Source organism: Aspergillus caelatus (assembly GCF_009193585.1).
Source record: "Aspergillus caelatus strain CBS 763.97 unplaced genomic scaffold BDV27scaffold_92, whole genome shotgun sequence".
Lineage (NCBI taxonomy): Eukaryota > Fungi > Ascomycota > Eurotiomycetes > Eurotiales > Aspergillaceae > Aspergillus > Aspergillus caelatus.
This window is the reverse complement of record NW_022475355.1, coordinates 86898-113208: the sequence shown is the minus strand read 5'-3', so window position 1 is coordinate 113208 and position 26311 is coordinate 86898. Positions and strand designations below refer to the sequence as shown.

At 48.0% G+C, this 26311-nt stretch overlaps 11 protein-coding genes across 11 annotated transcripts; 8 read left to right on the top strand and 3 right to left on the bottom strand.

The window, feature by feature from the left end:
- The first annotated feature begins 110 nt into the window (after positions 1-110).
- On the top strand, positions 111-6060 carry BDV27DRAFT_128667 (nucleoporin). Its single transcript, XM_032067029.1, has 4 exons — positions 111-301; positions 360-1299; positions 1359-4457; positions 4512-6060. The coding sequence occupies exons 1-4, from the start codon at positions 234-236 to the stop codon at positions 5865-5867; spliced, it is 5463 nt and encodes a 1820-aa protein (XP_031927417.1). The 5' UTR covers positions 111-233; the 3' UTR covers positions 5868-6060.
- Positions 6061-6161: 101 nt separating this feature from the next.
- BDV27DRAFT_128663 (acetyl-CoA synthetase-like protein) lies at positions 6162-8178 on the top strand. Its single transcript, XM_032067028.1, has one exon. It carries the CDS (start codon positions 6698-6700, stop codon positions 7802-7804), a length of 1107 nt encoding a protein of 368 aa, XP_031927416.1. The 5' UTR covers positions 6162-6697; the 3' UTR covers positions 7805-8178.
- On the top strand, positions 8171-9221 carry BDV27DRAFT_128661 (uncharacterized protein). Its single transcript, XM_032067027.1, has one exon. The coding sequence runs from the start codon at positions 8503-8505 to the stop codon at positions 8659-8661; it is 159 nt and encodes a 52-aa protein (XP_031927415.1). The 5' UTR covers positions 8171-8502; the 3' UTR covers positions 8662-9221.
- Positions 9222-10094: 873 nt separating this feature from the next.
- Positions 10095-11471, top strand: BDV27DRAFT_128657 (uncharacterized protein). Its single transcript, XM_032067026.1, has one exon. The coding sequence runs from the start codon at positions 10492-10494 to the stop codon at positions 11209-11211; it is 720 nt and encodes a 239-aa protein (XP_031927414.1). The 5' UTR covers positions 10095-10491; the 3' UTR covers positions 11212-11471.
- Positions 11472-11618: 147 nt separating this feature from the next.
- On the top strand, positions 11619-13302 carry BDV27DRAFT_128655 (uncharacterized protein). The gene is made up of 2 exons (XM_032067025.1): positions 11619-12055; positions 12239-13302. Exons 1-2 carry the CDS (start codon positions 11894-11896, stop codon positions 13145-13147), a joined length of 1071 nt encoding a protein of 356 aa, XP_031927413.1. The 5' UTR covers positions 11619-11893; the 3' UTR covers positions 13148-13302.
- Positions 13303-13965: 663 nt separating this feature from the next.
- On the bottom strand, positions 13966-15205 carry gpaA (guanine nucleotide-binding protein subunit alpha gpaA; the record flags this gene model as incomplete). The annotated part of the gene is made up of 4 exons (XM_032072599.1): positions 13966-14009; positions 14063-14619; positions 14675-15017; positions 15088-15205. 4 exons carry the CDS (start codon positions 15203-15205, stop codon positions 13966-13968), a joined length of 1062 nt encoding a protein of 353 aa, XP_031927412.1.
- Positions 15206-18313: 3108 nt separating this feature from the next.
- On the top strand, positions 18314-19651 carry BDV27DRAFT_115858 (Smr domain-containing protein). The gene is made up of 4 exons (XM_032064660.1): positions 18314-18517; positions 18589-18689; positions 18779-19029; positions 19086-19651. Exons 1-4 carry the CDS (start codon positions 18487-18489, stop codon positions 19444-19446), a joined length of 744 nt encoding a protein of 247 aa, XP_031927411.1. The 5' UTR covers positions 18314-18486; the 3' UTR covers positions 19447-19651.
- Position 19652: 1 nt separating this feature from the next.
- BDV27DRAFT_115866 (FPP/GGPP synthase family protein) lies at positions 19653-21319 on the bottom strand. Its single transcript, XM_032064661.1, has 2 exons — positions 20695-21319; positions 19653-20629 (listed from the first exon to the last, which is right to left on the bottom strand). The coding sequence occupies exons 1-2, from the start codon at positions 21096-21098 to the stop codon at positions 19864-19866; spliced, it is 1170 nt and encodes a 389-aa protein (XP_031927410.1). The 5' UTR covers positions 21099-21319; the 3' UTR covers positions 19653-19863.
- Positions 21320-22103: 784 nt separating this feature from the next.
- BDV27DRAFT_128650 (cell division control protein 14) lies at positions 22104-23611 on the top strand. Its single transcript, XM_032067024.1, has 2 exons — positions 22104-22408; positions 22475-23611. Exons 1-2 carry the CDS (start codon positions 22153-22155, stop codon positions 23107-23109), a joined length of 891 nt encoding a protein of 296 aa, XP_031927409.1. The 5' UTR covers positions 22104-22152; the 3' UTR covers positions 23110-23611.
- A 210-nt stretch (positions 23612-23821) lies between these two features.
- BDV27DRAFT_115842 (class I SAM-dependent DNA methyltransferase) lies at positions 23822-24990 on the top strand. The gene is made up of 2 exons (XM_032064659.1): positions 23822-24133; positions 24221-24990. The coding sequence occupies exons 1-2, from the start codon at positions 24020-24022 to the stop codon at positions 24935-24937; spliced, it is 831 nt and encodes a 276-aa protein (XP_031927408.1). The 5' UTR covers positions 23822-24019; the 3' UTR covers positions 24938-24990.
- Positions 24991-26193, bottom strand: BDV27DRAFT_115838 (putative mitochondrial outer membrane protein (Sam35)). Its single transcript, XM_032064658.1, has 3 exons — positions 25807-26193; positions 25497-25736; positions 24991-25439 (listed from the first exon to the last, which is right to left on the bottom strand). Exons 1-3 carry the CDS (start codon positions 26059-26061, stop codon positions 25044-25046), a joined length of 891 nt encoding a protein of 296 aa, XP_031927407.1. The 5' UTR covers positions 26062-26193; the 3' UTR covers positions 24991-25043.
- Positions 26194-26311: the final 118 nt, after the last annotated feature.

Sequence of the window (26311 nt, the reverse complement as noted above, 5' to 3'; positions counted from 1 at the left end):
TCCCAAACGGGCTTCTCTGTCAAACTGCACAAAATTTAGCCTCACCGCCTAGCACTAAACCAAGATAGGAATTGATTGTTGACCTCAGCCAAAAGTGCTCCTTGAATATTTGAGTTCCCGCTCTCAGCTTCCTACACTTAGTGCTTTATCGACCTTGCTCACTTTAGGTCCTTCATACCTGCGCATAAAAGCTGTATCTTTTGAGGTCTTAGAATGATATAGCTGTTGCGCCAATGGCTCCCGTTCCGGAAGCCTATTTCCCGTCCCTGGACAAGTGCTTCTCTGGGGACGTCCAGCTTCTGTACGCGCATCTGCAATACTTGAAATGGGGAGTAAGGCTAACTGTACCATCCCTTTAGGTCCTGGAAGAGAGCATTTCTCTACACATGCAACCCCGAGGATGATGTAGACGATACCGGCAGTCTCCATGCTTTCTTGTCGCACCCAGAAAGCGTTCAGCTTCTTGCAAATTGTTTGGACGGGTTCACCTCCTCTTCGGCGAAGACAAAGTCAGATTTTGAGTCGAAAACGGCTGCAATCCACGCGGAGACCACAGCGCAATCTTCACATAACCTAAAGGAACTCAAAGAAGACGCCTTGTGGCTGAGCCAGAAAGCCGGTATCGACGAAATCAGCGCTCTAAGAGTTGCAGTCTTAGAATGGCAGAACCGCCCTGCTACGCGCCTTCTGTCTGGATTCTCTGAAGAAGAATCTACAAGTTTGCAAAGCGCAGCTGGTGTCGAAAACTTTCGCATGTCGCTGGCTGGACCCAGCTTTGCTGAAATTTTCAGTCAGAGAGTCAGTCGTGAGGACAATGCCTCGAGATTTGTTTCTGAAGAAAATAGGCGCCTGCGTCTGCGAGAGCTTTACTTGTCGGAAAGGACACATATTATAAAGACAGCTCGGAGGCTATTCGCTCTCTCTCTGCGCAGCAACGTCAACGAACCCGCTCCGCAAAAGTCCGAACAGAAACGGAGTGACTTGTTGTGCCAATTGGGAGCGACACTCTTCAACGACAAGCTTGCTGGTGATAAATGCCGCACTTTCATTCAAGCATGCATCAAAGCTATCCAGGGTCGACTTTCGGCATTGGAGGGCAATGGAGGATGGCTAGGACTCGCTGAAAGTAGCGAGGCCGTGGAAGATTTGTGGCGAACGGCTCTTGTTGAAGAAATATTGCACATTGTGCAAATTCTGTTCCTACAGCTCCAATCATCTGCGGAGCTTCCTTCCGCCGATGTTTTCGTATCCTGGCTTCGTCTCATGGGCGATTACAACTTCCTTGAGCCACTCCAAATTGTGAGTAGTACTAGACTTCCTTCCTGCTATCAAGTTTTTAAGAAGCTGACCCCATAAAGCCATGCCAGAATCCGCCAGAAGTATTACTCCCTCTTCAGGCTTTCGTGAGCTTGACGACCCTTGCATTCATGAAGCTACCGCTTACTATTCCCTCTATCATAAATAAAACTCGTACGCCAGAGCCAAATACGAAACCACCGTATTTTCTCTCGAAGGATGAGATTGGTCAGGTGAATGAGATTTTTGTCTCTGCGGTGGTGGAGTCCAAAATTGCAAGCCCTGCGGCGTTCGCGTGGGGACTGGTTTTAAACACTATGAGAGAGCTTGCCCTCAACGACAAAGAGAACCGGGAGTTGGAACAGTTTCACAGCGCAGTTGACTCATTTCAATCGAATACTCCTCAATCTACCGCAGGCGGAGCTTCAGAAATTTCACTTTATGAGGAGTTGTTAGAATGTGCACGAACTCCGAAGTACACGGCTGATGATTCTATAACCCTGTTGACCTCGGATGAAGTGAAAACCATGGCATTTGAGATTATTATGAACCTGGCTACCAAAGTTGGCTCCACGTCTGCAATTGACGACATGTTAACGAACCGCTGGGCTCGAACAGTGCTCCTGGATCTCATTCGAGTGGCTGTGGTGTACTTGGATTATTCACCCGAAATTGTGGAATCAGTTCTGGCGATTCTCGCGGGCTCATCCACAGAACCTCTATGGCCCATAAATAGTCTGGCCTCACCTTCTAGTGACCCACGGTATGTTTTTATCAAGGATGACCTCTTGATGGACAATATCTTTCGACTAGCCCGGTCACGATTCCCTTATGAGACAGTGCCGTTCTTGAAACTCTGCCGCGCTCTTATTAGCAAAGACCTGGTTAATGACGAAGGAATCCCGGAAATTCTCAATGAAATGGAGAACATGGACACATTTACTCAGGCCATACCGCCTGATTTCCAAGGGTACGAGACGATACGGGAGGATGAGAACGCAAATTTCGTTACTCTCGTTGATTCCCTTCCAATGATTGGCTCATCCCCTCGAAGGCAGTTATCCGAGAACCAAACCAACAATGCTCTAGTTGTCACGGGCTCATCTCAAGTTCCGTCTACAACAATTGGGCAAGTCGTGTCCGAGTCAAGGCCCGCTGTTATTATGTGGCAGCACCGGTATTCTCCGTTGAGTTACCTTGGAAGCTGGCTAGAGGAATGGAATGAGAACGGAGGATATTCAGCAGGATGGGGAGAGGACTCTATCGCGGATATCATAGGGCTCTTGGCAGATCTCCTCATTACCTCTAAGGATACGCAACGTCAAAATGGAGATGACTCAGGCGCTAAGAGGATCTTGGAGATGGCAAGCGATGGGCTAGCCCGTCAAAGCGACATTGTTTCAGTGGTACTCGACATTCTCGAACGTAATCTGTCTCATATTGGCCCTAGAGCAGGTTCTGAGGCTGTTTTGGACTCTGTTATTGCCTGCCTGCGGTTTATCACCGCTCTTATTGAAGTTTTACCTGGCAGAGTATGGCCGTTCCTGTCTCGGAGCAGCCTTTTGGGTTCTGATGGTAAAGGCGGCATCATGACAGCAATCATCTCCGCGCTCGAGGTCACATCAGGCGAATATCCCTTCCTTCTTAGCTGCGTACGTTTTTTCGAGTCCATTGTTGACGACTCTGTCTCTCGTGCTGTACTGAGGAGAAGCCCCAACAGCATAATGGGCAAGACAGCAACTGTTTCTGATTGGACTGCTGGCGTTCCATCTCATATGATGAGAGGAGTCCTCTTGAACTTTGTTCGAATAATGGTCGAAGTATACAACAGCAGCATCAATTGGCGGTTTAACTCCCCAGCGCAAAGATTTGAGATCAACACCGCACTTGCCAAGACATTCGAAAGAATACTCTACTATGCTTATGGCACAAATGACACTACTAAGCTGGATGCAAAAGTTACTGGTGTGTTGTCATCCTCGGCGACTTACCTCCTAGACGTTTTACGACCGCATTCGACAGATGATCTCCCTTTCAACCCGATCCTTCGACTCATTGCTGACGGCCTTCAAACCCCGCCCACCGTATATCTTCGGTACTTAACACTGGTAGAAAAGCAAGTGAATTCGACACTTGTTCTCTCGACCAGACTTTTACAGGCCGCCCAGCTACTCGAGACACCGCCGTCGTTATTAGAAGAGCAACTGTTCAAGGCAGCTCCGGTCCTCGTTAAATTATATGCCCTGCATGACGCCTATAGACTACCCATTATATCTCTTCTTAACACACTTATCACAGGCGCAGCTTTGAATTCTGACAAAGAGCCACCGTCCCTGATTGGTCATTTGGGAGCGGAGTCATCCTGTCTCTTTCTCGATGTCCTATCCCAATTTGACAAGCCGTTAAGTGATCGGAACCTACAATTAGAAATATGGCAGCTATTGTCAACATTTGTCACCAAGCGTCAGCAGTGGCTTGCGGTCTATATTCTTACCGGGTCGTCTCCTCGTCAAACACTTAAGAAAACCGACGATCAAAAGGCCCCGGCTATGAGAGGAACACCGTTCTTGAAGATTGCTCTGGATACGCTCTCAAACATCGACCAAGTCGATCTTCAGGTGGCTCTTGCGTTGCTAGAGTTTGTCTCTCATGCCCAGGAAAATTGGCCCTGGGCTACCTCTGAGCTGAGGAAGCACTCCCTGTTTTTCACCAGCCTTGTGCAATATGTTTCGAAGTTGAAGATAGCGTCATTATCTGTGGTGGATCAGATATTTACTACACGAATTGCAGCTGTCGTCGCTGATCTCTGCACCGTGTATTTGCATTCCGCAAAGGAAATGCAGGATCGGTCCTTCTATAAGACTCTGATCCCCCTTGTGTCTTGGTACGCGATGGATGCAGTTGAGGTCTCGGGGTACAATGCCTCACTACACGCCAACTTGAAGAAGAATTTTGAGATGAGGTACTCGGGCTGCAAGCTCGCTGATTTTAAAAGGACGACATTGCAGCCTCGCACCCTGGGCCATGACTATTGTTATGATATTCGCCTCGGCGAAAAGCTTCTCTCTTACGATTTCGCATGGGCGGGAACCCGAAACCAAGGTTTTGGCCAGGAGTTCGAACGAGCTAATCTCAATCTGTCACTGATTGAGGCTAAAGTGGTATGTATTCGTGCAATCCTTATATGAATGATCTCTGATAGTGTTTGATCGCAGTCGCTCCTCCATAGCTGGAAATTCTTCGCCATCGAGCATTGCTCAGACTTCATGACAGATCGAGAGGTTCAAAAATCGATGGCTGTAGTCGTACAGAGATGCCTTGAAGCCAACATCAATGGCGTCCCACAAGAAGCGATCTTTGCACGTATTCAACAAACCCGAGTAGATTTTGCACAAGCTCTACTCCAGCGACTTGTGGAGATCGGATCTCGGGGTGCTGAAGTTTTTGGTCTGCTTGGGGTAGTGTGGGATGCATTGCGCTCTCGCCGCGCAACGTACGAGGAGGCAATCATCAATGACGACACCGAGTATTACCGGTCCCTTCTCAATGTGCTTTTCCTTGCCCTTCAGTTCCACCATGACTCACCTTCACGGACAGCGCCCGAAACGCTCAGTAAGAAAGCTGAGGTATCATCTGACTTAGGACTGGTGGTCGAAATTGTAAAGACTGTGGTTGCTCAAGGATTCAAGTCTTTGACTGCGTACTTGCACGATCAACCAGAGAAGTGCACACCGAAGGACTTTGCCATCATAACGGCCATTTTGCAAAGCTGCTTACAGGTGAAGAATGTTGATCGGGTATACGAGCATATCGTGTATCATATTGCCGATAATGATACAGGTCGCCATGCAACTTCTCTGTTTTCGTGGGCCGATCAACTGGCTGTGGCTGGCGATCCCGTCTACGGAGAACTCAGTATCTCGTTCCTTGTTAAACTATCGACCATACCCATGCTGGCAGAACATCTCGCTGTCGAGGTGGTTTTGGTCAGACTCTCTACATGCCGACTGACAAATATCCTGCGACAGCCCAAGGGCTTCGGCCCCTTTGATCCGGTGCCTAGGATGTATGCTATCTGGACCGGCGGTATTCTTCCCCTTTGCCTGAACCTCCTCTACCACGTCATTCGCACAGCGCCCGAAGTGGCAGCCTTCCTCAATCAATTCGAGGGCCAACTTACGCGGGCGTCCGAGGCGTTTGCTGCCGACCGCACGGCTGGGTCTACGGCCCGGCGCATCTGTCTGAGCATGACATCTGAGGCGTACTCACTAGCACTGATCTCCTTCATATTGGATCGATTCCGCGAAGCAGGACCCAGTGCCGGCATGGATGCTGAGTCAATCCAGGAACTCAAATGGGATAGAGCACATGTCAAGGAGGACATTGAAGATCTCCTAGAACGAAGACAACTCCTTCGAGCACGGATTGTGGCCACCAACGACAAGGAAGCGGAGCTGTTACGTCAGAAACCATTGAATGCTTCATCATCGGGGGCCGAGAACCGACTGGAGGAGAAGGTTGTGAGCGAGTTGAAGGCCACGCTGGTCTGTCTTGGAGGAGAGGAGGAGTAATGAAGCTAATGTATCCATCTCATATTGTGCGCAATTTCAAGGTGTCTATGTGGTTGTTTCTTGATTTTTTTTTACTCCCTCCATGGCTTGTTCAGGGTTGTCCTCTTAAGATATAGCGTGATGTTTTTGGTAGGAAATGGCAGACGGTGGGGAGTGTAGAAATCTTTTATCGGTATTCCAATGATTGAACATACAAACGACATATCGGTCTTTTCTATTTTTTTTTTTCTTTTTTTTTCTTCCAGACTGGTGTCAAGAAAAAAAAAGGAATGTTGTAAGCGGCTAAATATCCCAGCATAACCGCCCCTTTAGGTGATACACTCCCACCAATTGAGAGAAACTCCGACTGCACCTCAACCGTGTTACATAGCCAGGGTGGTACAGGGCGCCTCTCATTCCCCCTATAAAAACAAAGCGTCGAAGACCCGAGGTCATGAAGCGTTTCCTTCCTCGGGATCTCCGCTCGGGGAGAAGCTGATTGGTACCGACTTAACCGATCCCAAATGCGGGGAGAGCTCTGCAAGCTTGGTATGGGTTGGTTCCTCGGATTATGAATGGATAAAAGTGGATAAATTATTCACTTTACTGGTTCTCATAGGGAGGGGTTTGATGTAGCCAGGCTTTTAGGGCAAGTTTCGATTGGAGTGAATTCCTTGGTTCGTGGCCCTATTTCTCATTCTATATATGAATTGCTCTTGCTCTCGCTCTCCTCAAGGTTTATATCGTTACTACTTACTCTTTCTTACTATTTGTTGAACTTCTATTGGTGCCCTTCTTCTTGAAAGCTTTCTGATCCTTGTTTTCTGGGTGGATTGTTTAAGAGACTCACGATGCCTTTCAAATCGCGTTGGCAGGTGCATGTCCCGGATGCGCACCTGGCTACTGTCCTGTTCACATCGCCCACTCATCCGTTATCAAAGACGCACAGGTGCTTCTCTGAGGCCGCTCGTCCTGACACGCATTATTTCACCACCCATGATTTCCGACTATGGTCGAAGCGGTTTGCGGCGGGATTGCGCAAGGCTGGTCTCCAGCCAGGCGATCGGGTTTTGCTCTTTTCCGGCAACGATCTCTTCTTTCCCGTTGTCTTTATGGGGATCATCATGGCGGGAGGTATCTTCTCGGGGGCCAATCCTACCTATGTCGCAAGGGAACTAGCGTATCAGCTCCAGGATAGCGGCGCAACTTACCTCATATGCGCTGAAGGGAGTCTCGACACTGGTATTGAAGCGGCGCAGGTAGCAGGATTGAGTCGGGACCGGGTGTTTGTTTTTAATAATGCCATCTTCGATGGGCGGGGGGAGGGTAAGATGGGTTGTCGCTATTGGGGTGAACTGGTGGCGTCTGCGGAGGAAGGCAGCCAGTTTGTATGGGACGATCTATCGACTCCAGAGAAGGCTAACCGTACCCTCGCCTTGAATTATTCCAGCGGCACGACGGGGAGGCCCAAGGGCGTGGAAATCTCTCACAAGAACTATTGCGCCAACATGCTCCAGGCTAATCAATCGTTTTATCTCAATCCGGACTGGAAGGAAAGGAATGCTAGGGCTCGGTTCCTCTGTTTCCTGCCGATGTATCATGCGATGGCCCAAAATATTTTCATTGCGAATGCATTGAAGCGTGGGGTTCCCGTGTACATTATGCCCAAGTTTGACTTCATCAAGATGCTGGAATATACGGAGAAATTCCGCATCACGGACCTTATTCTGGTACCCCCTGTGGTGGTTGCCCTAGCCAAGCATCCTGCGGTCAGAAGCGGCAAGTACGATCTTAGCAGTGTCGAGGCGATTGGCAGCGGCGCAGCGCCCCTGGGAAGAGAAGTCTGTGATGAAGTGGAGGCCCTCTGGGAACCTGGACGTGTCAATGTGAAACAGGGCTGGGGGATGACCGAGTACGTTGTGCCGCCTATTGTATCTACCAATGAAGCAGCAATGTGAGCTAACACAGAAGTTTTCCCAAAGGACTACATGCGCTATACTTGGCTGGAACCCCACCGAAACAAGTCACACAGCGTCAGTTGGAGAGCTGAACCCCAATTGCGAAGCAAAGATTATGGCCGACGACGGGGTCACCGAGTTAGGACGTAACCAACGGGGTGAACTCTGGGTCCGAGGTCCGAATATTATGAAGGGTTATTGGCGAAACCCGCAGGCCACAAAGGAAACCAAGACGGAAGATGGATGGCTGAAGACTGGAGATATCGCGTATGTGGACGATCAGGGGAAGTTCTACGTAGTTGACCGGAAAAAGGTACGTCGTATGACAAATAGCTCCCAGTTGCCACATATGGCAAAAAAAAAAAAAAAAAAAAAAAGGGCAGCGTTGCACACTTGCTTCTAGAACTTATGCATGCGTTGACTGACAAATTCTGCTCTAGGAACTGATCAAAGTGAAAGGCAATCAAGTCGCACCGGCAGAGTTAGAAGCCCTCTTGCTGGAACACCCGGCAGTAGCTGACGTTGCGGTCATTGGAGTCTCGGTGTAAGTATTATATTTGCCTCCACAGAGATTGATGAACGATCAGGAGCAGCTGATAGACTGACTATCGACGAATAGGAACGATGACGAGCGCCCTCGAGCATATGTAGTGCTAAAACCTGGACAAAGCGCCTCCGCACAGGATCTTATCGCATTCATGGACGGGAAAGTCTCCGCGATCAAGAGGATCACTGGCGGGGTAGTCTTCGTTGATACAATCCCTAAAAACCCCTCAGGCAAAATCCTGCGAAAGGTCCTTCGAGACCGCGCTAGAGAGGAAGTGGCCTCAAACCCGAGTATCACCGCAAAGCTATAGGTCACACTTTATTTTGCCTCTCACCTCTCATCTCTCCAAATTTAAATTTTTTTTTTTCCTCACCTGCGGAGCGACAGGCCAGTCTAATGTAAATCTAAGCTTCGGTGACCTGATTGGTGGGGCAGCCGATTTTAGCATGCGTTGAAGGGACCTGGTTGTTGGGTCGAACGGGCGAGGAATCCTGAATGATATATTTGATAGACGAATCTCAGTGGATCTAGGTTCGCGTAGTCCGTTCCTCTTAAATTTTCCTGCTGTCAAAAGGCCACGAAAGGAGGTCGACGCCACAGTCGATCACGCTGTTTACCGCCACACTGAAAGCACTCGGCTCTTTTTTCCTGCGCCAAGAGTAGATCTAAGATACTAGTGCGTTAGTAGTGTCGAGTAGGTGCAGGAGTGAAAGACATGACCCAGTGGACACCAGCACAGACGCAATCTGATCTAGAGTTCTTGCCGAGGAAGGAAAAACAAGATATTGGTGAGAAGAGGAAAATTTCAGGGGAACAATCATCTCACCCGAAGCCACCACTCCAATAACAGAAGAAGGCAAGGGATCGACCCGTCATACCATGGCTACCTGATGCGAGACTAGTACGTAGGTTTATCCTGTCATTGCGCTTGCTTTATGCGAACCGACTTGGATCTGCACGGAAGCAGACGATCGGATGATGGGCTGAGCTGAGAAAGAATACCTAAATAAAATAATGTAATGTAAGAGAATAACGATGGTGGGTACTTTAACATTAATACTCTATTCCAAAATTGCATCAATATCGAAGTAACGAAACTAAACGGGGTCACGAGGGGGGTTGGCACCTTTCCGAATGGGGAACAGTTCAATTACGGCTGGCACTTCAACTGTAATGAATCTGGACCTTTGGACAATTACGTCCCAAGACCCCCAGGACATGCATTTGATGGAGCGACTCAACCCTCTCCACTCCACTTTCTACTTCCTGTTGGTCTTACGCCGTCACCGTCGACTCAGATCGAGCCGCAACACATTTAGTGCCGGTAGCCAGCCTTATTCATAGTCCTTGGGGGACGGTGCCCCTCGCTAAGTCCGCCTAACGAACTAGCGGGAGAGGCTCCTCTCTTGAGCCGGCAACTGCGCAGGTGGCGCTCTTTCAGGGCAGCTGAACTCACCTTTCCTGTTGGCCTTGTTGCCGCATTCTTGGTCTCATCTGGCCCTCTAGTCGTCGTACAATGGCGGGTGGGCTCCATTTTGTATGGGTCTTGTCCACCGCTTAACCTCGCGTGGCTGATCCTCACGCAGCTGGACTGGAAGCCGCCTCGTACCAACTTACTACCAAATTGTGCTTCAAAGAATGGCTGCATGACGCAGGGTTGGATATGTGTGCCTGCATGGTGGAGTCTGTCATTTTATTTCGATACTTTTAGAAAGTAGCAATTCCCTCACTGGGTCACTCCGAGACGGAGTATTATTTCTTTTCCATCCAAGTACCTCTGGTGGCCATGGCCCAGATTATAAAGATCCCTGTATACCGCTCATAGCTCTTACTTGCAAGGTACAAGCTCAATATCATCTCTACATCTATATCTTCTTTTTTTGCTTCCTTTTCGCTTTCCATCTATCTATCTATCTAACTCTCCTGGTTCTGCCCGTTAATCGAGCATATTTAACTTGTTAACTTGGAACATTGAAGCCCAAATCTATTGCCTATTTTGGTATAGAACGCCTCATACGGCCCATCTCCAGTACTGGACATACAGACTGTTGAGGAATAAGTGATCTACAACGTCGTCAACGTTCAAAAGAAAACCCGCCGAGACTCTCCTTAGAGAAAGGAGACAAAAGAGACACAGGCAATGGGCCATGAGAAGGACAACGACGCCGTGAAAGACATCCAGGTCCTTTCGTTCTGGATCTCCTTCACCGTCGTCTCCATACTGTGCATCCTACTCTTCGTTCAACGTATCAGACGACGACATCTGGGTTGGTACGCACCGCCAGAGAGGCAAATGGATCCGCGACCCTTTTCCTTTGGCCAAAAAGAAAAGCGTGGTGGCGACGAGGAACTAGCTGGTCTAGTGGGCCACGGAAAGACATCCTCTCCAGGAGACCCGTCGACCTACGGCGTAGCCGGACTCCCTTCAGCCTGTGATATTCTGCTGCCCCTGTCCCGTTCGACACATCTACCCTCAAGTGGTTATCTTGCTGCCGTTCTAGGCCGCGAACGGAGTGTCAGCACTGCGCAATCATATCAGCAGGCCCAGGCACCTTGCGTTGTTGCCCCATCCGAGCTGAGCCCCAGCTCGGGAGATAGTCGGCCTTCCACCGCTGGGACGGACGCTGGGCGCAGCAACGCGTTTTTGCCCGCGGAGGGATCTGGATTACTTGGATCTTGCATTGAGAACGCCGATCCACCGGCTGGGCCACAGACACTCGACGCGCAAGAATTTTCCGGGATGTTGGCCCCAGAACGGACATGTTCTGTCCTGAAGCGCAACCAGATTGTCCAGCACCTTTATGATGTGGATGAAGGAGGTGTTCGCACGTATAAGCGGACCATGCTCCATTACAACTAATGTTGTTTGTGTGCGTCCATTGGTCTTTGTTTTTTTCTTCTTGACTCTCCCTTCTGCTACTTAGTTCGGGTACTTTTTTTTTCTTCACATTCCATTGGAATTCCAGGTCATTGAGGCGCATTTTTTTTTTTTTTTGGTCTTTAAAAAAAGATGGTGCCTAATGGGTGGCGGACTGTTTACATCCAGAATTTTTTTTTTTTTTTTTTTACTTCTGTTGATGACTGATGACGAGTTAATGATGCTGAATTCATGAAATCTAAGCTAACTCTGTTCAACACGCATGGGACAACCACGTCCCAAGCCCTCTTAGCCCGCATCACCAAGGGACCTATCGTAGATGACTCTTCCTTCCAAAACAACTTGAACAAGTATGAAACCACATGACCCAATAGCTATGACGAAGTCACATGCCCCATACATATCGAGCTTAGTCATCCCCAATAAACGGCCATGATTGCTCGATAGCCATCTGCAATAGTTCCCCAAAGAACAAGCCAACAAGAAATCGCAGCCCAACTCCCCTCACTCAAACCCCCACCTTCAAGCGCGGCGAGAAGGGAAAAACAAAAAAACAAAGAAAAGAAAAAAAGAAACACAGCAAGAGAACAAGAAGAAGGAAATAGACCGACAGGAAGCGAGAAAAAAGAAGCGAAAGCACCGGGCGCAATAGACAGAAGAAACCATGACAATAACAACATACCCCGGGGCCTTGACCTCCGACCCAAATCTCACGAATCTATCTCTATCTCGACTACTCACCCGTCTTGAACATAATTTGCTCTCGTCCTCTGCGGACTTGAAGCCGCTACGTCGGTCGGAGTATCAGCGTATGAGAGTTGGAGCTGTGCGTTTATTTTTCACTTTTTATTTGTTTTTCCTTTCTCCTTTTGCTTTACGGACTTCTTTTTTAGAAAGCTCCGTGTCGGCTTTGCTAGCTAGCTGTGATTAGTAGCTATGCTAGGTTTGCAGTTGTAGCTTTACTCTCTAAGCTGCTGGCAAGGCTCATGCTAACACAGCCCAAAACTAGAATATAGAATATGCCCGTGCTACACTCCAAGAATTAGAACGGAGTCTTCCGCAGGTCAAACCAGTCGACCGTCGTCATGAAATTCAATCGGATATCACCCGGGACCGCCAGACCCTGAAACGGTTACAGAGTGTACTAGATCAGCTAAATGCTGAAGCGGAGGTAAATCTCTCCGCAAAAGGCGGGCCGGGGCTGCCCGGTGCGGAGGGGATTTACGAGGATGAGGACGAGGAGTCAGTGGATGGGGAGGATTTACTCGGGACGCCAGAGGAGGGCAGTACACCCGATGAAGGACAGGAGATTGACACGTTAGGAGAAGGGGCGGAGGGGGCGGAGGCTGCTGCGCAGGAAGAATCAAAGGCAATTTCTGGGCAGAGCCCTGAGTCTCTGTCGCATGAGATGGCGACAACGACGGCGACAGTTGACGCTACAGCCACCACTACTACAGTTTCGCCTACGCCAAGGTCCACCTTACGAAACCGACATAATGGCCCGACAGACCTCGCAGCCACAGCAACAGGTTCCTCTTTACACGAACACAACACCTCTACACAGCCATCTGCTTCCTCGACTGCCAAAATACAATCCACCGAAGAGACACTCGACACACACCGTCGCGAACAAGAAGATATCACTAACTCTCTTCTGTCCCTTGCGACGCAGCTCAAGTCTTCGTCGCAGGCTTTCCAATCCTCTCTGGAATCAGAAAAGTCTGTGCTGGCCCGTGCCGTTGATGGCCTGGACCGCACGACAGGCAATATGGAGGCTGCAGAGCGACGGATGGGGATGTTGCGTCGCATGACCGAAGGGAAGGGCTGGTGGGGACGGATGATGCTCTATGCGTGGATCTTTGGGTTATGGATCGTTGCGGTGTTGATTGTATTCATCGGTCCGAAATTGCGATTCTGATAGCTATTTTGTGTTTGTAGAGCGTTTATGTATGGAGTACTGGTGTTTGGACGGGCATCGCCAGAGCTGAATTTCAACTTTCTCAACGACTTGATATCCATGTATCTTTACAACGCGAGGGTTTGAATTTAACGTCCAACTCGTTCTATTTACAATCTACAGGTAAATTAATACAAACAATATATTCACAATCCTTAGTTTTGACTATGACCCAATGACCGACCCGGCATGACACATGAGAAAAAGACATGATAGTCCACGTACCCTGCTATTCCCCGTGCCCGTGGCCCTGTCGTCGCTCATTGCTCCAGCGGACGTGAGACAGGCAAGATGAGTGATATAAGTACACACGAGGGCACCAAGAGATGATGGGATATCCAGCGTTCAAAACCAAAACGTAAACTAAAGAGGAAATTGAATGAGGGATAGGGTAACCAGACACGAAATTAAATGAGAATGCTGGAGGGAAAAAAAAGACGAAAAACGATATAAAAGGAAAAGGCATAAATTGTTCAATGTTCAACCCGCCCTCATGGAAGAGTGCGGGAACAATGAACTGCTGCTCTGTGATGGATATCGGTGATGCGGATAACAAAGAGCTGGCTAGATATCATTTCAATACAGAAGGAAAAAACAAAAAAGAAATTAGAAATAGACAAATGAATGTCTTCAACGCCAGGTTCTTTCAAAGATCACGAGGTATGACGAACACATCAAAAAGGAAAAGAGGAAAGAGAGGAAGGGAAATTATAAGTCACATAGCATACGGTCTAGATGTCGGATATTCAAACAGGCACTCAGTCAAAGCACCCTATTCATTAGATCAGACCACAGAGTCGGAGGTTCTCCTGGATGATGATGTCTAAACCGATTATTAGTACAGCACAAACTGATGAATGATATGCGGCAACTCACCATTTACTGCAGCCATGACGAATCGAATTTGTGTAGTGTCAGTGGCACACGTAAAGTGCGTGTAAATCTGCTTCTGCTCTGCTTGGTTCAGGGACACGAAGCGGTTGAGGATGTAGTCACAAGCGGCAGCATAATCGGCACCACCCTCGTAGTCAGGGAAGTAGTTCTTCATAGGGCTGACGGGCAGCTTCTCCTTGAAACGATCGATCTTGTTGAGGAAGAGAATGATGGATGTCTTGACGAACCACCGGGAGTTGCAGATGGAATCGAACAAAGTGAGGGCTTCCTGCATACGGTTGACGGTCTCATCTTCGAACAACAGCTGGTCGTACTCGGAGATGGCGACCAAGAAAAGGATCGTGGTGACATTCTCGAAACAGTGGATCCACTTCTTCCGTTCGGAACGTTGACCACCGACGTCGAACATCCGGTATGTCAGATCGCCAATGATGAATGTGGTCTCAGTGATACCAGTAGTCTTGACACGAGAACGGAGTACATCCTGGTCCGTAGGAAGATAATCGGGCTGGGCAATGCGCTCAATGGCATCAAAGTAGCTAGAACGATTAGCAGACTGCTAGAGTTTGGTCAACTGCATCGGCAAGTACTCACTATTTGGCAGAGTCGTTCAGTTGGTATTCGCGAGACCTCTTGAAACACTCCTGCACACCACTGTCGCGCCACAGAGCTCCAATCGCATTTCCGACCTCCGGAGGAAGGTTGTCACCTTCGATTTGAGCGGGCTGCATGAAGATGGTTTGAACGTGGTACTCGTGACGGGCATCCTCGAGGGGCAGTTCCAAAGATTCCATCGCTTCCAAAATGACTCGCATCGACTGGACCGTGTTACTGTAGATAATTTCCTTGAAAGACTCTCTTTCGTCGCGCGAGTATCCACCCTCATGGATCAGTTTCATTTGCTTCAGAATTGTCGACTTGCCAGACTCTCCCGCTCCTGCAGAGAAATGGTCAACAAAGCGCCTAACATACGACGGTGAAAACTTCAGGTGGGATCGGTTGCATACCGAGCAAAAGCATCTTGATTTCGTTGCGCTGCATCATCTTGTCGCGTTTAAGCTGGTTTTCGATCTCCTCATTACGGGCCTTCCCCTCCTTATCCTCGGTACTCATTCCGCAACCCATGTTGGCGGTATATAATCGTGACTGGTGATGTTCAAAGGTTTGTCCAAAGGAAGATGAGGTGACCGGCGTTGTATTGTATTTGAAGGAATCTATTTTTCATTAAAAAAAAAATAGGTGTCAGCGAAAGGCCGCACTTTCCACGTTTCGAAACCAAATGGTTGATAATTCAAAACGTGCTCCAACACGAGGTGACCCAAATTTGACGGAAAACTATCGCGTAAAAAAAGAAAAGAAAGGAAAAAAAAAAAAATTAAAGAGCCAGCTACTACATTGACGTAAGGAGTAGCAGTGAATACATCGAGATCACCAGCTGATACAGTGAGGATAGTCAAGTCGGAAGGAGGGCCAACAGCTTGTTGAAGGCTGAAGATAAGGAGGCTACTCACCGGTCAAAACTTATCCCTCCAAGATCGAGATGATATTTTTTTTTATTGCACTCAAAAGTAAAAAGGATTAAACGATTGGGATATAATTCCGTGTGGTATTATTGCAAGGCCGAGTGACCACAAACGAACGGGAGTAAGGGGGAGAAAAATTCGATTATTGGAGCGCGGTCTTGAGACGGGGCGGAAAGGAGGCCAAAAGGAGAGTGAAACAAATGTTACCCCGATGCTGACGAACACAAGAATTATGGCGTGCTGGATGGACGAAAAAGCAGCGACCACGAAGATTAAAAAGACTATTAAAGGGGAGTAAATCCTTCACCACTCGGCCTGCTGGAACCGATAAAGTGATTGATCGAAGAAAGAGGAACGAACAGAAGGAAGAGAGAGAGGCTGAGAAAGATGGGCGAGGATAAGCTCAGGCAGGTAAGGGGGCTTTGGGGGAGAGTTTGGAGGGGCGAGAAAGAAAGAGGCGAGCGAGTCGAGAGACCCAAAAAGGAGTGGGAAATGGGGATGGTCCCGACTTGGAACTTACGGGCTGTAAGTCTGACCAGCTGCCGGAGAAGGCTAAAAAGAAAAAAAAAAAAAAAAAATTGGTTTTCGGTTTTCTTTTTCCTTCTGGAACGCTAGCAGATGGTATAGGACTGGAGCAGCAATAGGGGGGAAGTGGGGGGTTTGGTTTGGTAACAGGTAAAGCTATTAGAATTCATTTTTCTCATTCGCTGGAAGGGTCACGAGAAAGAGTGGATCTACAATATTTCTCTATCCAATCACTGCATCTAAGCAACTATCCCCTTTTTAACGAGTGGCTCTTAGGTTCTTCTGCGATCAAAGCACCCAGGTTTTTGTGTATCGGATTTCATGTATGATTGCAATTACGATTTAGGGTTATAAATATACATACATTTCTTCATTCCGTAAGCTGACATTTCAGACGCTGGCCGGATGCAAAGTCCAATAGCATTGCGAGGAATACCGCCCCCATCGCAAGGCAAAACAGAGGAATCTGAAGCTGAGGCCTTGAGACCTTGCCGTGTCAGGTCTAGTAACTAGTCAGGTGTCTCCTGATCGTTACTCTAACTGGAATGACTTAATTTCCGGGTCATGCAGATCTATAGTACAATGTATGACGGTATGACATAAGGGTAGGCATAAGCATTGTCCCGAGCTACTCGAAGTAACCCATTCGCGTAATAATTTCGATGAGGATGCGAGTTTCTACTAACGACAATGATACCAGGAAACTTGATTAAACAAAGGTAGAAAGTATCTTAGATAAATCCTACTCTTCTAAAGATGCTGCGCCAAACCACCAATGTCCATTCAATGTTCCGATGACATACATGGTGGGCATTTTCAGTTTCGAAGTGCCGCCACCAGTGGAGATCTGACACCATGGAATGGCCTCAGATCGCCAGGCACAAGTTATGGATTCCTGTAGTGTGCAAAAATCCCAACTTTGAAACTAGATGTTTTACTTCCACGTTCCCGGAACCTTGGTCTTCTTCTCCGTAGGTTATTTCTTGTACTACGACTGTTTCCTTTACTCTGTCGGTTAAGCCGACAATATCTCTATCGTCTAAGAAGGTCGTGTGGAGATTGTGGTACTGTAAGTACTCTGTAAGTATTTGGGGCCGAAGTGCTTACAGCATGTAAAAATGTGTATATCATACAGCATTAGTACTGTATTTGTAAACTCCACTTTCAACTGCCGTTGATCTTCCATCTCTCCGCACAACTCTGAAGAGAAAAACGTCAACAAACGGTGGCGTTATCCCTTTTTTCCCATGAGTGTTATCCGGCCATCTGTCCTGCCTTCCGTACCAGAGCGTCTGAAGTGTTCTATCTGCGTTTCACACTTTATCTCCCTGTCTCACAACCCGATATAAAAGAACCTTGCAATACTTATGCGAAGAAAATGCCTACTGTGGCGCCATCCATCCATGGCTCTGCAGTATGACTAATCCTTGCGCTCCACTCTCTAGTGATTCTAGTTAACTTCTTTGCCGCACACTATGCAAATGCTGTGTGCAATCACGTTCCTAGATAGGGTGTGATATCGCGAAAACTATGGGTCCTAAGCAAAACTATTGAGGCCGGACTTCAGGTACTAAACCATACTTCCTCCGGAGTATTACTGTCTCCCAGATGTGGGTGCATACGAAGTATGAACACTGAAGAAAATACCAATAATGGATGGGGTTAACCATGGGATCCAGAAAACCAGAATACATTTGGTACTGCATTGGTCCATGACTTAAGATATCGATGGCAGGAAATGGGTTGGTTCGAATTTTGCTAGACCCTGAGACCTGGGTATCCACACTGAAGAGTAAACAAACCCCCAAGATAGATATGCGACCAGTTACCCACTAATACCATTAATCATCAGTGACAGGGCAAAACGACTTCGCATACGGAGTACTCCATACTGTGTACACTGTACACAGTAGTTGGTTAGTGTTTGGTTAGTCAGTCGTATTACCTAATCTATGATATGAAGAGCAGAGTGGGATCGAACAAATGGGGATACGGCCCATAATTGCGCCAATCTGTCCAATGGTTCTTGCAATCTCAGTTTGTGTATCCCCTCGGCGACTATCCAATGGCCGGCACAGCCTGTCCTTGATCCCTGGATACAATTGAGCCAACCGATCGCTGCTGAGGTCCACTGTGCAAGGTACTACGTATTAGTACACATTATACTTTGTGGTTTCGCCCGTGGATTTTAGGGCTACCGCCTTCGATCCCCGATCCGATCTTTTTCCTCCTCTTGTCTCAAGATCTCTCGTACAATTACCCACTTAAGCATTACATCTGGATTTTTGGTTTCATAGATCTGTTCATATTTCTATCATATTATAGACTATTTATATATCAATTTGCCCCGCCGCCAAAATGCATGAAATGTCCCATATGGGCCCTCGGGGTGAGACCCTTTCTCAAGCACCATCGCCAAAAGCCACCAATGCCTGACTAACAATCTTGCAACACGAACAGCCTTCAACCACGAGCAAAGCAGCGATGCGGAAGCTGAATACGATCGCCTCCGCGGCCTAGCCCGCGAGGAGGCTCAGAAGCGCAACTCTTGCTTCCAACGGGTGTGTGCGCATCGCATTTTTCCCTCCAAGGCCCTGACCTGACCCGAGCCAATACGACTAATACTCAACGTCGTTGTTCGGAACAATAGTCTCAAGAAGCATACTCCGAAGGTGATGGCGCAATGGCCAAGGAACTGTCTGAGCAGGGTAAAGCCCACGGTCGCAAGATGGCAGAATACAACAAGCAGGCATCCGAATTCATCTTTCGTGAGAACAACGCCGAAGGGCGCGTGGAGCCCGATACGATCGACTTACACGGTCAATTCGTAGAAGAGGCGGAGGAGATTCTTGAGGAGCGTATCAAATATGCTAGAGAGCATGGCCAGAACCATCTGCATGTGTAAGTTATAATGTTATGTGTCGGCGTTGCGCGCGGTGTTAACTGACTTGACTTAGCATCGTCGGCAAAGGCAACCACTCTGCCAACCACGTCCAGAAGATCAAACCCCGTGTTGAGCAAGTCTGCCGCGAACTCGGTCTGCAGTATGCTACCGAAGAGAATGCGGGTCGCATCTATGTCAATCTCACCGGCGGACCGGCTGACATGTCTGAAGTTCCGGCGCACTCTGGTTATGGCCAGTCGCATGGTCAGTATCCCGGCCAGCAGCATCACCAACAGCCACAACAACAAGACCAACAGCAGCAGCAGCAACAACAACAACAACAACAACAACAGGACCCCGTCGAGGAGATGGTCAACGCGGTTCTCCCACGTGTGTTGCGCAAGCTGGAGAAGGCTTGCTGTGTGGTTATGTAAATATTATGGGATCGGTCAACACTTATGTTCATGGTCACCATGCTATGAAGGATCAGACAACCTTCGATATAATGTTACAGATATATAATCATTGCAGGGGACGAAAATGCCCGGCTTACGACTGGGATATTTACATGAGCGCTTGGATTAATATACCCAGAGTGTTTATATTCTCGCTTTACCAACCAAGTTTATCAAATCTTATTTGCACAACTTATCTTCACCAAATGTGATAAAATCGACTATGCGAAATAGTGACATAAACTGATCGGGCAAAAACAGCCGAACATATCCTTATGTTTAACTTTATCAATCCGTTGTCCAATCTTTCCAAGTGCACAAGACACATCCAAGCTTAACACGCTACCGAAGAATGGACGAGAACGGCGGAAGGACAAAAACCACAATAGAGCCGGATTAATTATCTGGTTTTCGAACGTCTTTAAGAGTAGACTCGGTTATCTTATCAAGAATGGCACGTATCGTCACTCTGTTGTCGTTGCCTTCAGGTTCCTTGCTATTATCACTTGCCTCTATCTCGGCTATAAGCGTCAAAGCTTTATCGCGTAAATCCCGGACAACATCCTGTGTGTGTTCAAAGCTTCCAGTGCTCTCCATGTATTTGACTGCGTATAATTTGACCTCCTCGTCCTTAGTTTTCTGCTTCAGGATATTGATGAGCTGGTGATTACTCGGGTCGGATCGAATGCTGTGAATGATGGGAAACGAAAATTTCCCCTCCGTGAGATCCTCGCAGAGACCTTTGTTTTTAGTGTAGGTTGTATTGGACAGATTGAGATAATCATCACAGATTTGGAAGATCAGTCCCAACACATTGACTAAGCTCACGCAGTCCTTCCCCGTATTGCTCTCGGTCTGCATTAGCTTTATAGCAAGTCGGAACAACCCACCGGTCTTATTTCCCACCATCTCGAGGTATTCCTCTTCGCTGGGGCAGGTGAGGGTGTCTCGCCAGAACAGATCCATCCCTTGGCCGCGATGGAGGTTCAATAACTCTTGAACGTAAATATCAATCGCAGCGGGATTGTTCAGCTTTTGAACCTCTTGGAGGGCCAAGAAGTAAACATAATTCGCCGAATTGATGGTCTGAGCTGTTCCGTAAATATTATGAGCCACGGGAACTCCGCGACGAAGAATGGAACAATCTTCGACATCATCGATCCTACAAAAAGAGAGCAACAATTAGAGTGGGACAAGCTGGTGCGAGTGGTATGAGGATACACCTACAATAGCGATGCTGTGTGAAGCATAGCTACTACTTTGGTGATAATAGCCAAACTCTCCGTGGGGACTCTCAGCCATTCATTGAATGCGTTGATAAGCTGCCGTCGTATATCCTTGCCAGGATGCTGCAGCATGTAATCATAGGGACCCAACACAATCATCTCGTTCTCTGGTGACCACTGGCCATCTTTATATTTTGTGCCATCTAGGCTAGATCGATTGCGAGTGTGTTTGCGCCGGATGTTGGTGTTCGTCTGTAGTTGATCGCCATTTGTTTCAGGAATAGCTGCGAGGCTTGATTGTCCTGTCACGGATGAGTTTGTACTAGCTCCGTCTGTGGCACCCGCAGAGCTAGTTCGAGGGGGAATGGTAGTGGGGGACTGCATGGAAGAAGTTTCCGACGACATGGTTCCTTGATTTGCGTCCCCATCAAGTTGCGATAGGGTGATATCCTCAGGAACGAACAGATGGCAAATATGCCAGTTATTTAAACTGACCCGACGAACTGCCAGAAGCCCCGTGATAGAGGTAAGCTCTTTGTCCTGTGCCGCACAATATGAGGAGGGTGAATGCAAGAAACCTTTGTTGTATGCGGGGAACAACCCAATTAGGCAGCCTGGACAATGTGACGTCGATTCATGTGATACATATTGTGCCCCAATGCGGTGGGATTGTGTTGGTCACATGACATGGGCCGTGATCCAGGAACCTGGATTTTGACACCCCAAAAAACTTTCCATTTGAGTTACAGGGGCATACTCCAAAAATGCCATTTCCATGGATGATGCACCCCAGGCTGCAAGGAGCATGTTGCCCTTCACAAGGGGTAGTCGACTAGACAACCTACATGACCAGGGAAACAAAGAATTCAACAAGAATCGGCCGAGTCCGAGCAAGTTCTCCTACGCCTCAAGTTCCAAGGCACGGCAGAACACGACATCATCAGGACTCTTTGATAAGTTGATCCTGCCAGGATGAGCTGGTGACATGGCGCAGCTGAACTTGTCATCATCACAGTGACAGCTCAGCGCCTAACGGTCCAATGGCCTGTGAAGTGCTGGAAGGAGTAGCGTCCCAATTGGACATCGCCGGTCGTCTCCCGGGGCAACCATCGGGTGTGTTTGCTTGCCTGTGGGGTTCACACTCACTAAATCTAACTAGTGAGGATCTCGGCACGATCAAAAGGTGATGTTGTCGAACTAATTTATCCTCGACCAAACTATTTATCACCAATAATTGAATTAAATTAAGGTACCTGGGCATCTGGACTAGCCGGATCTTGTTCTATTTTTTTCCCTGTCCTACTTTCATCTAGATAAGCCTCGGTGTCGCATCTTGTCGCCGAAACCGTCGCCGAGTTAAAAAGACTTTGCTTCCGGGTTCCTCTTGCTTCGGTTTTTTTTTTTTTTTTTTTTTTGCTAGCTGCCATTTTATTGATTTTTTCGGTCGCCTTACGTACCCATGGAGACTTTGTTGGCGCATTCGTTCGACTACCTATCTTCGTACGAACCAAGCAAAGTTCGCAAAGGGTTGCGCCAGGTTGAAGGTCTTCTCGCGCAAATCTGTTTATCTAAGTCGAAACAGCCGGCGTCTGATAAACGGAGGTCATTACTATCCTTTGGAGCTCCACAACCTGTTCCCAAGGCTCTGTCCGAACTAAAAGATGACCCCGCATTTAGAGAATTTTTCAAGCTTCAAGAAGGGTTCCAATGGAATGGTACGCGCCGTCTGGTCCGATTCCATATATTACCGGATATCCGATAGACTGACAAGCTTCTCTCAGTTGCAATGCGCTTGGTAACCTGCCTTGAGCACCTACTTGGTCGAGGAAGCAATGGCACAAATGACCTTCTTATACTCTCGACACTTGACTTAATACAAGGCGCGCTTCTGCTCCACCCGCCATCGCGAACACTGTTCGCGCGCGAAATTTATATGAACATACTGTTGGATCTTCTGGACCCGATCAACTGCCCCGCGATTCAGTCTGCTACCCTGCTCACTCTTGTAACGGCTCTTTTGGACCATCCCGCCAACACGCGCACGTTTGAGGAGCTCGACGGACTGCTCACAGTGACATCACTCTTCAAGCAGCGCGCAACATCTCGTGAAGTTAAACTCAAACTCGTCGAGTTCCTCTACTTCTATCTGATGCCGGAAACACCGATGATCCCTGCGGGAGCAGGCGTCAGCGCGGTGAATGCAGCGGCTGTCGGACTGCAGCGCAGTCCAACCAAGTTAGGGGGGGCAAGGCCAAGGAGTGCCAATGGACCAGGAGCTCACCATAGCGGAAGGGGAAATAGAGATACGCGCACGACGGATGAGAAGCAAGCACTGCTCGGAAGGTATCTCAACAATGTGGAGGATCTAGTTGAAGATCTAAAAGAAACCGCGCCTTTTGGAGCAACAGTTTACTAGCATGAGCGGCGTCCTGAACTTCTCTTTTATTATTCCCTCCTTCCTTTCTTTGGCTTTTCCCTTTCCTCTTCTTTCCTTTTCATTGAGCAATGGAGCGTGCATGGAATGGTATTGTTGGCTGGTCTCTCTGTGTTTTGCATGATTCCTCGCGCTGAATTATCCTTTCCTTCTTTTCTTCTTCTCCCTCTTTCCTTCTTCTCCCTCTTTCCTTCTCTCCTTCCATTCTATCTCCAACCCCCTTCCTGTCTTTATGACCCTCTCTCTGACTTACCATTCTCTCCCCGTCTGGCACGGCGTCTGGATCGAGAATGTGGATGAATTCTCTTTTTCCTGCTTTTTCTGTCATGTCATCCTTTCCTTTCTTTTTCTCTACGACTTATGGGTCATTTTGATGCATCATGTATCATGTTTTGGGCGGACTTTAAGAGCAATGACTACTTTTGAATGATCATATCAAGCTGAAAATAGGATATCGCCATAATCACTGGAATTCCATGCCACAGAAAGCATAGCATTGAATTATCGGGCCTTAATGTAGTTTGGGAGATCACTGAAGTGATGGTGATTGTTTTAGATTGCGGTGGCGATCTGGGAGCATACTATTATATAAAAATTTGCGACAACCTCGGTACCAACTAATATGACTCATCTTCTCGTATAACAGCAACCATTGTTTTATATAGAATTATCATTACATGTAGTATATATATCCCCTAAGTGCCTACTATTACCTAGGCATCTTCAATTCGATAATCTTGCATCAGTTGTTGTGCAATTGCTTCTTCATCCGTTGAAGAAACTTCCCCGCGGGACTGCCACACATCCGGTGATCAATAAGAAAGAGAAGCAAAAACAAGGAAAGAGGTTATCTATCCAGAAAATTTTTACCCAGGTCCCGCAAATTACTACAATGGCTCGTACTATACAAGAAACCCTTGCCTCAGGGTCTCCTAGCAATACAGCAAGCTCCCAAAAGCCAGTACAATATGTGGAAACCGTCGAGGCATACAACAAATGGGCGGAGGTAAGCAGACCTACCTCGTATAATACTTCATGTCGAAGGAAAAGAGGTATCCCAAGTAATTTAGACAAATTCTAACTAAAAACACAGGTCTATGACACAGACGGCAACTTCCTACAAGCCCTCGACAGCATCGAAATACAACAGCTACTACCACAGCTCTTGGACAAAGTAACCGCCAATACACAGATAGGTCCGGTAAAACTAGTCGATCTAGGCTGTGGCACAGGTCGAAACACTCGCCAGCTACTGAAGTTCGCGCCCCAAGATGCCCATATCGTTGGGCTAGATGCTTCGCCGGGGATGCTGGATGTTGCTCGGACCGCTATCGACAAGGAGAAGCAATCCGATCCTTCTCTTGCTAATAGGGTTTCGTTGGAGATTTATGATCTGCTTCGTTCGCCCCCGGCACCGCCTGAGTGTAGCGTGGGCGCGGCTGGTGTGATTTCAACTCTGGTGTTGGAGCATATCCCCGTGGACCAGTTCTTTGAGGGCGCGGCGGCGGTGATGAGACCTGGAGGGTATTTTCTTTTGACCAATATGCATTCTGAGATGGGGTCGATTAGCCAGGCGGGGTTTGTGGATACGGCGACTGGGACGAAGATTCGGCCGACTAGTTATTCTCACACGATTGAGGATGTGTTAGATGCTGCTGAGAAGGCGGGATTCGAGGTTGAAGAGTTGGGCGGGGAGCGTGTCCGCGAGAGGAAGGTGAATGAGACGATGGTAAAAGATTTGGGTAAAAGAGCGAATAAGTGGATCGGTGTCACGGTGTGGTTTGGAATTTGCTTTAGAAAGCGGTTGTGAAGAAGCGCTACTCTTTCTGAAGCTTGACCCTGTTCTCGCTGTGAGGATTGAAAGACAAGTAGGCTAGCAGTATTATACATGAATGATTCGTTTTGATATCCAATGTCTAGAAGTATTTTAGCAATCTTTCCCGATGCTGCACAAGATTTTCATGCTTTTGCAGAAGCTCTGCCAGCCTATTCCGCTTCCATCCCATTCCTTTATCTAAGATCAAATGCGTATAAGAGAAGACGCTGGCGTCGAACAAGCCTGGACTGGACCGTTCAAAGAAATGCTCATTGTTGCCTAGAAGCGTAGAGAGAGCCTCAAAGGCATCGTCTGCCTCTGCCTCCAGTGCGCTGACATCAATATATTGTGAAGTCTTCAGAAGCTCCTCCCTTGCGGCCTGCTGAAGCTGAACAGCTAAAGTGGCGCGTACCAGCGAATTGCTAGTCGATGGATCTACGTAAAGCCGGCGGGCTACAGTACTGAAGTTTTCATTGTCCAAATAAAGGGTATACAACTGTGTGCGTGTGAGCGTCACTCTTGGAACCACTGTCGGATACTTATATCAACATACCCAAGCATTCCGTATCCGGTGATCCAGTAATGATGCGTATACCTCGAACCGCAAGTTCAATTGCTGTTCTTCTTCACAGTGGACTTGTTCAATAGCCCACTTTTGTAGTTTGCTGGAAGGTATCGGGGCGTTGTTGTTGACTGGAAGGGCCGGGAGGAGGAAGGGAAGAGCTCCCGTTGGTGATGCATGATTATTCGAAGGAACAATATCAAAATCGATACCGACAAATCTCAAATATGCCTTTGTGCACAAAGTCATTCGGGTCAGAAACGATCAGACATAACCTGCGCACTCTGCTATCCTCACGTACCTGCCATTTGAGACACTGCGGATTGAATGAGGGTTTGTGACTTTTCGCACCCGCTGCATCTGTAAACACAAACAACCGATTTCCAGTCCGGTTCGAGGCACCACGTTGAGGAAGGTCATTGGAAGAATAAGTGACGAGAGGAAATCGATCAAAGATGCGCTTGATCGGAGCAGGAACGGCGAAATAATCCCTGGCGCGTGAAATGCTTACATAGCCCGGCGCCTGGCCGGAGGTATCACGGCCTTCTGGAGTCATTGAAAAGAGAGAACAAGGGAAATGTGGGTCAAAAAGAAAGTGTACAAAAGGTTCACACGTCAGTGAGTTGAAAGATCGAGGCAAGTGGAATTAAGTCGACTCGGACCAGCTCTGTGTACTTGCTTATTGCCGGACGATTTGACGATAAACTCCGATTTGCCGCGCTGCCAAGGTTCAGGCAGCCCAGACATAGTCTGATGCCTCAGGCGTAGAATGCAGACCTCGGAGGCGCGCTTAGACTCGTTTCAGG

Excerpts from the sequence above, each read along its gene's own strand:
- BDV27DRAFT_128667 (XM_032067029.1), top strand. The coding sequence starts at position 234 with ATGGCTCCCGTTCCGGAAGCCTATTTCCCGTCCCTGGACAAGTGCTTC. Across the intron at positions 1,300-1,358 it reads TCCTTGAGCCACTCCAAATT|CCATGCCAGAATCCGCCAGA; the intron begins GTGAGTAGTACT and ends GACCCCATAAAG. Across the intron at positions 4,458-4,511 it reads CACTGATTGAGGCTAAAGTG|TCGCTCCTCCATAGCTGGAA; the intron begins GTATGTATTCGT and ends GTTTGATCGCAG.
- BDV27DRAFT_128663 (XM_032067028.1), top strand. The coding sequence starts at position 6,698 with ATGCCTTTCAAATCGCGTTGGCAGGTGCATGTCCCGGATGCGCACCTG.
- BDV27DRAFT_128661 (XM_032067027.1), top strand. The coding sequence starts at position 8,503 with ATGGACGGGAAAGTCTCCGCGATCAAGAGGATCACTGGCGGGGTAGTC.
- BDV27DRAFT_128657 (XM_032067026.1), top strand. The coding sequence starts at position 10,492 with ATGGGCCATGAGAAGGACAACGACGCCGTGAAAGACATCCAGGTCCTT.
- BDV27DRAFT_128655 (XM_032067025.1), top strand. The coding sequence starts at position 11,894 with ATGACAATAACAACATACCCCGGGGCCTTGACCTCCGACCCAAATCTC. Across the intron at positions 12,056-12,238 it reads AGCGTATGAGAGTTGGAGCT|AATATAGAATATGCCCGTGC; the intron begins GTGCGTTTATTT and ends GCCCAAAACTAG.
- BDV27DRAFT_115858 (XM_032064660.1), top strand. The coding sequence starts at position 18,487 with ATGCATGAAATGTCCCATATGGGCCCTCGGG. Across the intron at positions 18,518-18,588 it reads GTCCCATATGGGCCCTCGGG|CCTTCAACCACGAGCAAAGC; the intron begins GTGAGACCCTTT and ends CAACACGAACAG. Across the intron at positions 19,030-19,085 it reads GGCCAGAACCATCTGCATGT|CATCGTCGGCAAAGGCAACC; the intron begins GTAAGTTATAAT and ends GACTTGACTTAG.
- BDV27DRAFT_115866 (XM_032064661.1), bottom strand. The coding sequence starts at position 21,098 with ATGTCGTCGGAAACTTCTTCCATGCAGTCCCCCACTACCATTCCCCCT. Across the intron at positions 20,630-20,694 it reads CTTCACACAGCATCGCTATT|GATCGATGATGTCGAAGATT; the intron begins GTAGGTGTATCC and ends CTCTTTTTGTAG.
- BDV27DRAFT_128650 (XM_032067024.1), top strand. The coding sequence starts at position 22,153 with ATGGAGACTTTGTTGGCGCATTCGTTCGACTACCTATCTTCGTACGAA. Across the intron at positions 22,409-22,474 it reads AGAAGGGTTCCAATGGAATG|TTGCAATGCGCTTGGTAACC; the intron begins GTACGCGCCGTC and ends AGCTTCTCTCAG.
- BDV27DRAFT_115842 (XM_032064659.1), top strand. The coding sequence starts at position 24,020 with ATGGCTCGTACTATACAAGAAACCCTTGCCTCAGGGTCTCCTAGCAAT. Across the intron at positions 24,134-24,220 it reads CATACAACAAATGGGCGGAG|GTCTATGACACAGACGGCAA; the intron begins GTAAGCAGACCT and ends CTAAAAACACAG.
- BDV27DRAFT_115838 (XM_032064658.1), bottom strand. The coding sequence starts at position 26,061 with ATGACTCCAGAAGGCCGTGATACCTCCGGCCAGGCGCCGGGCTATGTA. Across the intron at positions 25,737-25,806 it reads CGCAGTGTCTCAAATGGCAG|GCATATTTGAGATTTGTCGG; the intron begins GTACGTGAGGAT and ends TTGTGCACAAAG. Across the intron at positions 25,440-25,496 it reads ACCGGATACGGAATGCTTGG|TTGTATACCCTTTATTTGGA; the intron begins GTATGTTGATAT and ends ACACGCACACAG.